The sequence below is a fragment of the Leptopilina boulardi genome, unplaced genomic scaffold (assembly GCF_019393585.1).
Source record: "Leptopilina boulardi isolate dan_hultmark-lab unplaced genomic scaffold, ZJU_Lbou_2.1 LbouV2_368, whole genome shotgun sequence".
Taxonomy (NCBI): Eukaryota; Metazoa; Arthropoda; class Insecta; order Hymenoptera; family Figitidae; genus Leptopilina; species Leptopilina boulardi.
Genome location: NW_026137938.1, coordinates 974,698 through 989,266, shown reverse-complemented (window position 1 = coordinate 989,266; position 14,569 = coordinate 974,698). Strand labels below are relative to the sequence as shown.

Below are 14,569 nucleotides of genomic sequence, written 5' to 3'. Positions count from 1 at the left end.
ATTTATGAAATATACAAATATTTATTATAAATATAAATACAAATTGTTAGAAAAATTCAATTTTTTTAAAAGATGATAAATATTTTTTTAAATATATAAATATTTAATTAATTTTTTTTTTAATAAAAATATGGTGTAAATTAAAATTTTCAATTTCATTTAAATTTTAATAATTTGAATTTTTTTCGCAGTGTGAAGAACGAGACAAAGGTAGAGGAAAGCAAAAATTCTTTGGAAACTGTTGGTTTTGGTGCCGAAGTACGTAACGCAGGTAAGTTCCTAAAAAAATTTATTGTCAGTTTATATGCGAAAATAAATTTTGACAATTCAAAGTATATTGCCTATTTTATATGTTAATTTTCCGTATTTTTTAAAATTTGTGCAGGATTAATTTTTTTATCTCGTCTTACATTATAATTATTATCATTTTTATTATTATTATTATTATTTCTACATAATAAATTACATAACATAAATAGAAAATTCGTAACTACCAAAATATATTTTTCTTCATTTAAATATTTTTAATGACTAACATGAAATTGCTGTATATATAGCTACTGATACCAGTTTTTCCGGTTCTCCTAGAATTTTTTTTTTACCTGAGTTATGAATAAAGCTCAAAGTGTACCAACTATATATATATATATATATATATATATATATATATATATATATATATATATATTTATATACATATATAGATAGTGTGTTCACCAATTGCAGGCGTTCTTTTAAATGTTGGGTCTTAATATGCTACTTAAAATTAAATTGGTGATTTGAATTAATTTGCAAGTAAACAAATAATTCAATATGTCATATTGAAGTTGGGCCTATTAAAGAATAACGATTTGTGTACAAATCTATAAAAAAAAAGGAAAAAAAAAATTGTAACACTCTACATTTGAATTAGTGAGAATTCGTTTATTAATTTAAATTAATAGAAATTTTCACTAATTTGTAGTAAAATTAATAATTAGTTTAGCAAAATTAGTAATTTCTTGTAAAATATTAATATGTATTTGATTTAGAAATATTTTTTACTATAGTTTTAGTAAAAAATGACTAAAAAAAAGAAATTTTCAAAAATTTTTACTAAAATTTTTTTATTTTATTATTATTTATATATTTATGTATTTTATTTTTTAAAAGTAATATTATATAATAATAAAATGCTTGGTCTGTCCTTCTCTCCTAACTTGAAGTTGGCCTTTTCTGATTTCACGTGTTTTTTTGAATAGTAATCTTATGACGTGTCAAATTTTGACAATTCTTTTTCTCATTTTTGCCAAAGTTGTATAATTGTGTTTCCAAATTTCGGAATAAGTTTCTTTAAAATTCCAAATTCGAAAATTCAATTCATGAAGCTGAAGTACACAACGTTTACCAACGAAATTTTTTTTAAAGTTGTATATTCATTCAAAAATTGTATACAAATACAAAAAATTTATGATGAGAAAAAAGATGCTCCAGGAAATTTCGTACAAGATAGTAATTTGAAAAAAATTAATTTTTAAGGTACCAGGGGCCAACGATTACCTATTAAATATTAATTATAAAAACACAGGCCTCGAATCAACTTAAAGACACAAAAAAGTCGTTTTAGTCGATTTATATTCCAAAAAAAAGTGGATTTGTTTTTTATTTTAACAAAAATATTTTACAGATTTTTAAATAAAAAATATTTTTTAATAATAATCCTTTTCGAAGGGTTAAAGTTGAAATTTTTAGAAATAATTAAATTTCAAAAGATATTGTTAATTTTCAAACAATTAATAAATTTTACAGAACTAAAAATAATTTATCAAACAATTTTTGGAAAACATTTTTTAAATTTAATTGAATTTTCAAAGATTTAAAATTGAGATTTTTGAAATTAATCGAAACTTTAAGTGTTTTGTAATTAAAATTTTAGATGTTTCACTAAAAATTTATTAGAAAATGCGGACAAAATACAATAATTTGAAAATCATTTGTAATTGAAAAATGGTTTCAGATAGTTGAAATTTCAAAGAATATTATTAAAATAGTTCAAAATAATTGAATTTCCTTACAGTTATAATTGAATTTATTAAATTTCAAAAAAAAAATTTTTTGATGGAAAATTTTAGAAATAATTAAGTTTTAGATGCTTTTAAATTCAAATTATTGAAAATTCAATTAATTTTGAATTCAAATTTTTGAGAATAATTAAATTTTATTTGATTTTAAATTTGGAAAATAATTGAATTTCAGTTCATTTTGAATTGAAAATTTTGAGAGATAATTGAATTTGAATTGAAATTTTGGATAATAATTTAATTGAAGTTCATTTTTGATTGAAAATTTGGATAATAAATTTTGAATAGAAATTTTAGAAAATAATTGAATTAAAATTATTATTGATAATATTAATCTTTAATTTATTTTTAACAAACAATTAAATACTCAATTTGGCGCGCTTTTAATTTTACTAGTTTATTTAATAAGATTTTAGTGAAAAATTACTAATAGTTAATACAAACTTTTACAAATATTTAGTATAATTTTATTTGATTTATTTTTATTGTTTTTAGCAAAGTTTTATTATACCGTTTATGGTTCTCAAAGGACTGTGGGTATATGTATTAAATAAATAAATTAACAGGATTGACACACAAATATTATTTTCTTTTTCCCTGATTTCCAATCAAAATTAAAATTTTTTCCCCGACCCTAATGAAAATACTTCAAGAGCTTTTCAATAACAGGCCTTAGATTGTACGACTTTTTCGACTTTTTTTTTTAATTTTAAAAATTGAATTATTAAAAAAAATATATTAACTTGAATTTTTAAATACAATTATTGTCTAAAGTTTTACAAAAAATTTCACCAATTCAAATTGAAAGTTTCAATTAAGAATCTCCTGAAATTCAATTATTATTTCTCAAATTTTTAACTCGAACTCTTCTAAAATAGAATTATTTCTAAAATTTCAATTTAAAATTGAAATTGTTGAATAATTTAATTTTAATAATTTTAATCAAGTTTTTCAAAAATTCAATTACATAAAACGTTTTTTAATTATTAATTCTTTAAAATTAAATTTTTTGTTTTTATAATTTTTAAAAAATTTCAAAAATTCAAGTTTTTATAAAATTTTTCATTAAACAATTTTTATTTTGTTCAAATTTTTATTTATCGAAATTTGATTAATAATAATAATTAATAAAATACAAGACTAATTTTTAAAAAAATTCAATAATTCAAGTTTATTAAAATTTAAATAAAAGATTTCAAAAATCATAAATCAAAAATTGAATTTTTTAATACATTTTTCAATTAAAAATGCTCTAAAATTCTCTAATTCAATTATTTCTAAAACTTTTATTAAAAATTCTTCGCTAAATTAATTATTTTAATCTTCTGAAATTCAATTATTTCACAAATTTTTATTTAAAATTAATTTTTTCTTTCAATAATATTTTAATCAAATTCTTCGAAAATTTAATTTTTTTAAACATTTTCCGAAATTCTAAATTCGAATAATATGCATAAGACTTGAAAAAATTTTCTTTTTTTTTTTAATGTATCTTTAAATTATTTTTGGTAAAATTTGTTCTGAAAATTTGTTTCAGTTTAATCCGGTGATTTAAAAAGAAAAATCGTTGAAAATATTTCTGTGAAACATTCTTATTAAGAAATTTATAAATTTCATTTAATTTTTATAAATTGTTGAATGATAATAAAATATTTATCAACTAATGAAATTTATTGAAAATAAAAAAATGGACTTTTTAGACTTTTCTTGTAATGTAAATCGACTAAAATGACTTTTTTTTCTTTCAAAAGTCGTTTCGAGGCCTACAATTACAAAAATGTAAGACAATAATTTTTAGAAGCAAAAACATGAATTGAAAATTTCAAAAATTATAATTTTAGTAGCATTTTTAAAAATTTGATATTTTTCCAGTCCTTTTCATAAAATTCCCTAACTTTTCTATGATTTTCCTGATTTCCTTGACCCGTGGCTACCCTGAATAAGAAATTACCAAAAGTTAATAAAAATTTTCACTAAATTTTAGTAAAATTAGTAATTAATGAAGTAAAAATGTTTCGTAAAATATATTCGATTCATTCTTTTTTAAACCAGTGTTAGTGAAAAATGACTAAAAATTAGTAGAAATTTTTACTAATTTATAGTAAAATTAGTGATTAATTTAAGGTAAAAAATATTACTATTTAATTTAGTAAAATATCAGAATTTGATTTAGTAATATTTTTAGTTAAATATTACTAGATTGAATTAGATTTATTTTTCTCCATTGTGTACTTATTACAAAGTTTTACAATTTTTTTTTATTTCTTGCAAACATAAAAAAATTAACTCGTAAAATATTGCAATTACGTTCAGTAATATTTTTACTAAAATATTATTTGATTTAGTAGTATTTTTTTTACTAAAGTTTTAGTGAAAAATAAGTAAACAGAAACTTTCTCTAATTTTTAGTAAAATATTACTATTTGATTTAATTTTTTTTTTATCAAAGTTTTAGTGAAAAATAACTAAAAATTAGTAAAAAATTTCTCTAATTTAAATTAATAAACGAATTCTAATTAAAATTTAGTTGTAAATCTGTTTTCCCTCGAATTCATTAGAAATATTTTATAACAGAATATTTATATTGATTTTCGCAAAATGTTATTTTTTTAATTTTAAAAATATTTATTTAATGACAATAATATGTTATAAATAATATATTGTATAAAAATAAGAGTACTTGTTTGGAAAAAGGATAAAGCTTCATTTGAGAAAATTTGTCGACTGAGTGTGGTAACCAGACACAGTGTTCACTTGTCGAGAAAGGAGATGTGCTGCTGAGAGTAATGAACCTGGAAAACCGGTTAATTCAGATTTATCTATGTAGTAATGTTATATCACTACTTCAAATACTTAAAAATGCATTTCATTTTTCATAATACAGTTCTATACCAATATTTAATATTTAAGCTATAGAAACACTTTTTTTTCAAAACTTACAGTCCAATTTATTTTATAAGATATTCGCACAATAAAGTTATTTCGAAAAATGGAAAAAAAGTAAATTAGTAAACGAAAAACTTGTTTTCATATTAAATAATTTTTTCAATTTTTAAATATCTTTAATAAAGATACAATGAGAAAAAATATTTAATTGGTTACTTAATTGCAAATAAATATTTACTTGAATAAATAATTTTTCTATTTGAAAGAAACATTTAACTCAAATAATAATTATGATTATTTTAGGAGTAAAAAAAATTATTTAAAAACGAAAATTAAATTGTATTAATTTTTCGGTGATCCAATTTCAATTTATTATAAAATAGTATCAGTTCCAATCTCAGTTTACTTTAATTTTATTATTTTTTACTGATTAAACTTTAATCGAGTCTAAAAAGTTAGACAAATTTTTCCTAAAATCTAATTTGATAAAAATTTGTTTGAATTGTAAATAATATAAATTTCAATAGAAAATAAAAATGACATTAATATGATTCAATGATTCATGTCTTGTAACATTTAATCATATAGTGAAATGTCAATGATAGTTTTAGAGAATGGCAAAGTATTAATATTATAATTTTTTTTCAATTTCGATGCGGGTAAAAGAAATAAATTTAAAAAAAAATTTTTTTTTTAAGAGAAAATAAAAATTAATTTTTAATACATTACTTGAAATAAAATTATTAAAGAAGAAATGAAAGTAGAAGACTTCCATTTCTACTCCGTTCTCACATACTTCCTCCTTTCATATATATACTGAGATGTTTTTATATATACTTATAGTGAGAATGTGCTCTGTAAGAAAATGAAAATTCAGTTAAAATTCTTCAACTATAAGAAAGAGAGAAAAAAATACATAGAAATATATAAATAAGATTTTTGAATTTTGATTAACAAAAGCAAAAAAGTTTATTTTTTTTATAACAAAATTCTTAAAAAATATTAAAAAATTTTCATTTTAAAGAATTTTTTTTAAAAATAATTATTTTTTAGACGAATTTTCAATTTTTGAATTAAAATTTCACAGGATTTCTTATTATACAAATTTTTACATAACAAAATTTTTAGTTACCGTATTTTTGACAAGAATTTTTATTTTATAGTCATTTAATTTATATGACTTTTTATTGGAGAAAATTTTAATTTTATCGAATTTTAATTTAATAGAATTCTTATTCAATCGAATTTTATGTGATACGAATTTATAAATGACAGAAATTTTAATTTGTCCGAATTTTTAATTGATAGAATTTTTAATTGATAGAATTTTTATTTGCATGAATTTTTAATTGATAGAATTTTTATTTGCATAAATTTTTAATTGTTAAAATTTTTAAGACGCCGAATTTTTATCGGTCCGAAATTACATATTGACTGAACCAACAATCGACAGAAAGATTTTGGCGCAATTTTTGTAAAATTGACCAATCACGATTTTCTTGATAATTTCTAAATGGTCAATTTTCAAAAATTGCGCCGAAATCTTTCTGTCTATTGTTTGTTCGGCCATTTATAATTTCGGACAAATGAAAATTCGACGTTTTAAAAATTCTATCAAATAAAAATTCGGACAAATAAAAATTCTATCAAAAATTAAGTAAATTAAAATTTTGTTATGTAAAAATTCGTATAAAAAAAAAATTCTGTTAAATTTTTATTCAAAAATTGAAAAAAATTCGGCTAAAAAATTATTATTTCTAATAAAATATGTACTTTTATAAATAATAAAATAATTATTTTTGTTTGGAAAATCGAATTCACATTATAATGCATTATAATAAAACATCAGTATATAGTTGAAGTAAAATAAAGTGTATATATATACATAAAGCCATAACTTTCACTGCAATTCAATCCAATGATCGGATACTCGCAGTCTAGTTATAAGTGCAAAAATTTATATTAAGGTTTTGTCCCCTGCACGAAAATAATTTGTTGTATAATATACATTTGCTAATTATATAAGAAATTTAATAATTTTTTTTTCTTTTAATTTGTACCAAAGAACCTTCTGAAAAATAAACTTATAATTTTCCTTGTCTCAAATTTATGTTTTATAAAAAAAGAAGAAAAAAAACAAAATACTGCCTTTATGAGGAAGCAACAGGACTAATAAAAATAAAAAAATCCGATTATTTTTATTTAAATCTGATTTTTTTGGATAAAATCACATTTATTTTTACTTACGTAACATTTTTTTAAAGTTTAATTTTAAACAGTCCTTCTGTCCTACCTTGAAGTTGGCCTTTTCTGATTTCACGTGTTTTTTTGAATAGTAATCTTATGACGTGTCAAATTTTGACAATTCTTTTTCTCATTTTTGCCAAAGTTGTATAATTGTGTTTCCAAATTTCGGAATAAGTTTCTTTAAAATTCCAAATTCGAAAATTCAATTTACGAAGCTGAAGTACACAACGTTTACCAACGAAATTTTTTTTAAAGTTGTATATTGATTCAAAAATTGTATACAAATAAAAAAAATTTATGATGAGAAAAAAGATGAGCCAGGAAATTTCGTACAAGATAGTAATTTGAAAAAATTTTATTTTTAAAAATTAATTTTTCAGGTACCAGGGGCCAACGAATACCTATTAAATATTAATTATAAAAACACAGGCCTCGAATCAACTTAAAGACACAAAAAGTCGTTTTAATCGATTTTTATTCCAAAAAAAAGTGGATTTGTTTTTTATTTTATCAAAAATATTTTAGAGATTTTTAAATCAAAATGTTTTTTTTTAATAATAATCCTTTTCGAAGGGTTAAAGTTGAAATTTTTAGAAATAATTAAATTTCAAAAGATATTGTTAATTTTCAAAGAATTATAAAATTTTACAGAACTAAAAATAATTTATCAAACAATTTTTGGAAAACATTTTTTAAATTTAATTTAACTTTCAAAGATTTAAAATTGAGATTTTTGAAATTAATTGAAACTTTAAGTGTTTTGTAATTAAAATTTTAGATGATTTCACTAAAAATTTATTAGAAAATGCGGACAAAATAAAATAATTTGAAAATCATTTTTAATTGAAAAATAGTTGAAATTTCAAAGAATATTATTAAAATACAGTAGAACTCCGATTATCCGAGCTAATGTGGACCGGACCTACCTCGGATAAGGCGAAAACTCGGATAATCCGAATTGTTATTACAATTTAACATTATTATTGTTTAAACAATTGTTATTTATTACAAACGGGAAAATAATATTGTATATATCCCATAATAATTTAAACACTTTGAATTTATTAAAAGTAAACTCATATTTATAAAAAACTAAAATTAAAAATAACTCGGATGAAGTAGACTAGACTTAGATAATACAGAATTTTCTACTGGGACACCACCTCGGATAAACGGGGTTTTACTGTAGTTAAAAATAATTGAATTTCTTTAGAGTTATAATTGAAATTATTAAATTTGAAAAACAAATTTTCGATGGAAAATTTTAGAAATAATTAAATTTTAAATGCTTTTAAATTCAAATTATTGAAAATTCAATTAATTTTGAATTCAAATTTTTGAGAATAATTAAATTTTATTTGATTTTAAATTGAAAATTTTTGGGAAATAATTGAATTTTTATTAATTTTGGATTGAAATTTTTGAAAATAATTGAATTTTAGTTGATTTAGAATTGAAATTTGAATAGAAATTTTAGAAAATAATTGAATTTTGATATAATTGAATTTGTGATGTATTTCATTAAAATTATTAAAAATAATTAATTTAGTGAAGAATCATTTTAGTTCAAAATTTGTTAAATAATTGAATTGAAGAAGATCTGAAGAAGATATAAATTTTATACTAAAAAAAGGTATTTTATTAACATTTTTTTTCAAATGTAATAAAAAATGTCGCATTTTATTAAAATAAGTCGATAAAAGTCGTATTTTGAAAAAAGTCGGAAAAAGTTGTATAATCCGAGGCCTGTAAACATATAATTTTCATTATTATCATTTAATATGTAATAATATTCTAATAAATTAAATTATTATTGATAATATTAATCTTTAATTTCTTTATAACAAACAATTAAATACTAAATTTGGCGCGCTTGCGCGCGTTTAATTTCTACTAGTAAAAAAATAAAAATTAAAAAAAAAATGTAATGGAAATGTAAAAAAATTCCTTTTTTAATTTTTTAACTAGAAAAACATATTTTGTTGTAAAGTTAATTCTCAATGTACCATCGAAGATAATATCAAATTTAAGATAATTCAAAAAAAGTTGGACAATATTTGTACAAAAAATATTAAAAATGCCTGTAAAACTTAAAAAAAAAAAAAATTGCATCGGCCGGGAATCGAACCCGGGCCGCCCGCGTGGCAGGCGAGCATTCTACCACTGAACCACCGATGCTTATATGGTATTGGTCCGTTCGTTCTCAACAAATCTAGGGTAGCCCGCGTAACATATTATAAACTTCCTTACATATGAAAACCTTAACTAAATTTCCTTTGTATATTGTAGAGTTGTAATTTTTTTCTGTTTTTTTTATAAAGTATTTGGTGAGCATTGCCTTTGTATATTAATATGTTTGTATATTTTAGAGTTGTCATTTTTACTTTTTAGTAGAGATGATAAATTTTGGTTTAATTTTTTGGTGTACATTGCTTTTGTTTTGAGTTTTGTAAAAGTTAGCTCGGAATTTTTTTTTAACGGTTATTTGAATTTTTTGAGCATAAGAATATTATCTGATCTTTCATATTCCCAATTTTTGGAGTATAACTTGATTTTTTAGATATGGGGCATTTCACGGGAGATTTTCATTGAAAATTTTTTTTTTCCCCGAAACATTTTTTTCGATATCTATATGAAAAATAAGGATATACGTATTTTTTTATTTTTTTATTTGATAAAAATGAAGGAAGTTATGATTTTTTGAAATTTAACGTCAACGATGGAAGTGTGTTTTTGGGACATTTTTTAATCTATTGCACTAATAAATTAAAAATTATGCTATATCTGAAATTTGTTCATTTTTTCTTAAATTTTTCAAATATCTGCTCAAAAATAACGTACCTATAATAAATAAATAAGAAAAATAGAATATTGTAGCTTTCTTCTTACATAGATTTTGTCAAAATCGGAGACAACGTATTTTGAGATATTTAGAAATTTAACCTTCAAACTAAATTTTTATAGTAAATAGTTTTTTTTTACAAAAAATTGTTTACAACTAGAAATTTCACTTTCGAAACTACTCATTGCAAAAAATTAAGGGGTAAAGTCACAATGCGCGTAATAAACAAAATTGACGATTTTGAGAATTTTTTTTAGAGTATCAAAAGCTTTTAAATTAAAAAATTTATTAAAAATTTTATTTTTTACTTTTAAATTTTATTAAAAATTTTTTTAAAATAAAAATTCATTTAAATGAAAAATCTAGAATCTAAAAATACGGTTTCGAAATTTTGTTCAAAATTATAATTTTTTAAAAATCAAAATTGAGTTAAATAAAAATTATGTTAAATTTAAATTTTATTAAATAAAAATTTATTAAAACTGAAGAATCGTATTGATAAATATTTAGACAATATTCAATAAAAATATTGAGTTGAAAAATAAAAATTCTATACTGCACTAAAAGCGGCGGTAATATTGGCCTTTTGAAGTGAGAGAGTAGTTTATTGAAATTTCTTGAAACAATATATATATAGTTACTTTCATATCATAACTCGTAGTAGGTACAAGCATATAGCCATTAATGGGTTATATAATTTTATTTCTCAAACTATATCTAAAGATTATACCATAATAAATATGAACTATCAGACTATATATGATAAAACATATATATATATAGACAAACTCCTATATAATTATACAATGTTTTATTCAAATTTCTATAATTATATAATTGATTCAAAATTCATCGTTACATGTTGAATCTTTATTCAATCGAAATAATTGTTAATAGTAATTAACATTAATTCCTTATGATATCTAATTATTCGATATCGGCACATTTATTTTCATTTCAGTTTTCATTATACTAAATAACTAACTATTATTAACTATTATTAGAATTATTATTTTTATTATTATTATTATTATAATTTTAATTTATAGCTAGCGCCAGGCTAGTAACTAAAGATGCGAAGTGGTATCAGGTATTGAAAAATTTTTCTTTTTTTTTTATTAGCTTTTTTGAGGTTATGTCAAATACCTGACATAACTGAATTTCCAATTGTCTGAAGTTGCAAATAACCGAAAAACGCAATAAAAAAAAGATTTCGGCGCGAATTTTGAAATTAACCAATCACAATTTTCTTGATAATTTTTTATTGGTTAATTTCAAAATTCGCAACGAAATTTTTCTATTGATTGCGTTTTTCGGTCATTTCATAATTCGGTTATGTCAGATATTTGACATAACCTCAAAAAACCTAATTAAAATCAAGAAAAATTCGTATTTTTAAGTTTTACAATAACTATATACTTTATGTTTTTGTGGTCGCTGATGAAGTCGAATTTGAATTCGAATTTGAAGTCTATTAAACCCCATCACGTCAGGCTTTTGAAACAAACTGAAATAATCCCAAAATTTGACCCTAAAATTTCGTAATTAAAAATTCTACACTGAGAGAAACGATTTGTTGCGCAATTACTATTTCGTTAGTAAGAGTATTTTTGCTAATTTATATTAGTTATACTGTTACCATTTAGTTAGTGTACCTAACCATTTTGTTAGTAAGGTAACTAATTAAATAGTTATTCCAACAAACCAGTTGGTTAAACCAACTAATAAAATAGTTATGCCAACCAATAAAAATAGTAACCATAACTAATAAATTAGCAGCAGTATAGTTTACTAACTAAAAATGGTCATCTCAAAATGGTAACCCTAACTAATTTTTGCTCTCAGTGTAGTCTTACCATGTCTATTTTATGTTTTTGGGGTTTCACATAACCTAAAAACAATTCCAAAATTTGATTTTTTAAATGTTTTTTTAAAGTTATGTCAAAATCCTGACGTGACAGGGTTAAATAGACTTTATATTTGGCTTCAGCGACCCTAAAAACATAAAGTAGACAAAGTAAGACGTGATGGGGTTAACTGAACTCTCTCTAAATCTGAATTAGTAAAAATGATTACTAATTTAAATTAGTGACTTACTTTTTGCTTCTGATTTAGTAAAATTTTACTAATTATTAGTTATTTTACTAACAATTTTACTAACAATTAGTAAAATTTCACTAATTCTAAAGCAAAAAGTAAGTCACTAATTTAAATTAGTAAACATTTTTTCTAATTCAGATTTAGAGAGAACTTCAGATTCGGCTTCAGCGACACCAAAAACATAATATAGATCCGAATTTTTTTAATTTTAAAAGTTTGAGGACAAATTTTGAGGTTTTTTGAGGTTCTGTCAAATGCCTTACGTTATAGGGTTAAACTGACTTCAGATTCGGTTTCATCGACCCCAAAAATATAAAGTATTGTTTGACCTCGAGTTTAGAACATGAATTTTTTTCGTCCCAGTGTAATTATGTAATTTGAACTCGTTCACTATCAGTGAAAATTCCCACTAATTTTTAGGTTATTTTTCACTAAAACTTTAGTAAAAAGAAATCAAATATTAATATTTGACTAAAAATTAGTGGAAATAGTAATATTTAGTGAACGAATTTAAAATTAATAGTTAGCGCCAGGCTAGTAACTAAAGATACGGAGTGGTATCAGGTTTGAAAAATTTCCATAGAGGAAAAAAATTTTAAGGTGTAGATACTATTATATACAGTATATTAAAGTGTTAGAATATTAACTTAATACAGAGAATATACGCGCAAAGACTGGATAGAGAAATAAAATGTACACAAGGAATTTTGGCATGAAAAATAGTATAGGCTTTATTTTGACAACGGGTAAACGAGGACTGGCATCAAATTACCTGAGTACAGACCTTAGGACCTTCGTTCGGGGATGTACATGAAGTGGGGAGGTCATAAACGGACAACTTTTCTTGAATTTCACTATTTGTACATAGAAAATAAATATGTCGCAAATATAGTTGTTGTTCCAACATAAAGGAATTTAATATACAGAAGATAATGAGAATTAAGAAGAAAAATAGATATATCTGATGCTTATATATAAACAGAAAGCATGGGATATAAAGAGCAAAATCTGTTTTAGCATAAGCAAGCGGGTACCGTGATCATGGGTATAGAACTATATAGGTATATAGCAACTGTTAGAGCCTTCTCGGTACTTTTCGGTCATTGAACTATTATCGTTGGTGAACCCAGTTGGTCCACTCCCTCCTCACCGATTTCCAAGCTCTGTCTTTTGCAGCAGCAGCAGCAGCTTGTTCCGTCCGGTCCCACCATACTCTGCTAGTATAGTGACTCCTCACGTTCCTGGACAGCTCTTCCCCTCGACATCCAATGGCTTCTGCCAACTACTCCCCCCACTCCAAACAGGTAAACATATATACAACTATCCACTCGATTCTCTCTTCTTTCTAGTCTTCCCTCCTTCCAATATTTCTAACCTCCCCTTCCTCTCTTTCTCTCTCTTTCTTTCTCTCTCTCTCTCTCAAAAATCTCTCCTCACTCCTGTGTGCGGTGAAACATCGTTTTACTGTACATACTTCCCTGCCTGCGCGAGTGCAGTGCCGTAACACCACCAACTTATCTTCTCTTTTATTATTTACCTTCACCAGGTACGCGAAAACTGAACGCAAATGAGAAAAGACAACTTCCAGCAATATATTCAATTTGCAGCATTTTTTTAACACACTTTTTCATCAATTGTTAAAAAAAATGTGATATTTAAAAATTAGAAATTTCTTCTTTTTAAATTTTTTGGGAATTTTTTTTTATATAAATAAACGAACAGTGACTTAATATAAAAGTGTATAACAATTGTGTCATAATACACGTGCTTGACTTTTTTTTTAAAGAAAAAAAAATCGATTTGTGTTTTAAGCGATAAAAAAGGTGAAAGTGAACGATATTTAAATCCATGTGATTTTTTTTAAAAATATTTTATCAAAAAAAGAAGAGATATTTTTTAAAACTGAAAGTTTTTTTTTTAGAGAAAATAGAAATGGAAAATCAAAAGTTTAATATGAGGAAATATCAAGTAATTAGTGATATAAAAAGTGACATTTTTTGGAGTACACAGTTGATGACTTGATGATATTTAATAAAATACTATGGAAAATTGTCAAGAAAATATTTTGGAGAACAACAAATTATATGGTAATTATATAAAAGTAGAAGTATTTTTACTTCTTTAATTTTTTAATAAGAGTGATGATTTTTATGATTTGGACCCCTTAAAAAATTTTTTTTTTTAATCTCATTTTTTCGTTTTTTAAACGAATTAAAAATTTTTTTTTTAGGGGGTCACATAAAAATCACCATGTATATTGCCCATAGTATTTGAAAATAAAAAAAATCATATTAAAATAATTTTTATTTTAACCCTTAGTGAAAAATTCATTTTCTCTTTTGGATTACTTCCTCATTCTTTATATTCTAATATTCGCGACTGTTACATTCTTTGCAATATTATAAATTATTTCTCAAAATACTCTCTAAATTTG

At 22.5% G+C, this 14,569-nt stretch overlaps 1 protein-coding gene and 1 non-coding gene across 3 annotated transcripts in view; one reads left to right on the top strand and one right to left on the bottom strand.

Annotated features, from left to right (window-relative positions):
• Nucleotides 1–14,569, top strand: part of LOC127287263 (ecdysone-induced protein 78C) — a 36,719-nt gene that overhangs the window by 1,016 nt on the left and 21,134 nt on the right. The window contains exon 2 of one of the 2 annotated variants that reach the window (XM_051314101.1): nucleotides 192–271. In XM_051314101.1, the coding sequence (XP_051170058.1) occupies nucleotides 192–271 (80 nt within the window). Of the gene's footprint in view, nucleotides 1–191; nucleotides 272–13,470; nucleotides 14,223–14,569 lie in introns of those variants that run through there. The other variant, XM_051314100.1, reaches the window with a different exon arrangement.
• On the bottom strand, nucleotides 9,301–9,371 carry Trnag-gcc (transfer RNA glycine (anticodon GCC)). Its single transcript has one exon. It is a non-coding gene; the product is annotated as a tRNA-Gly (tRNA).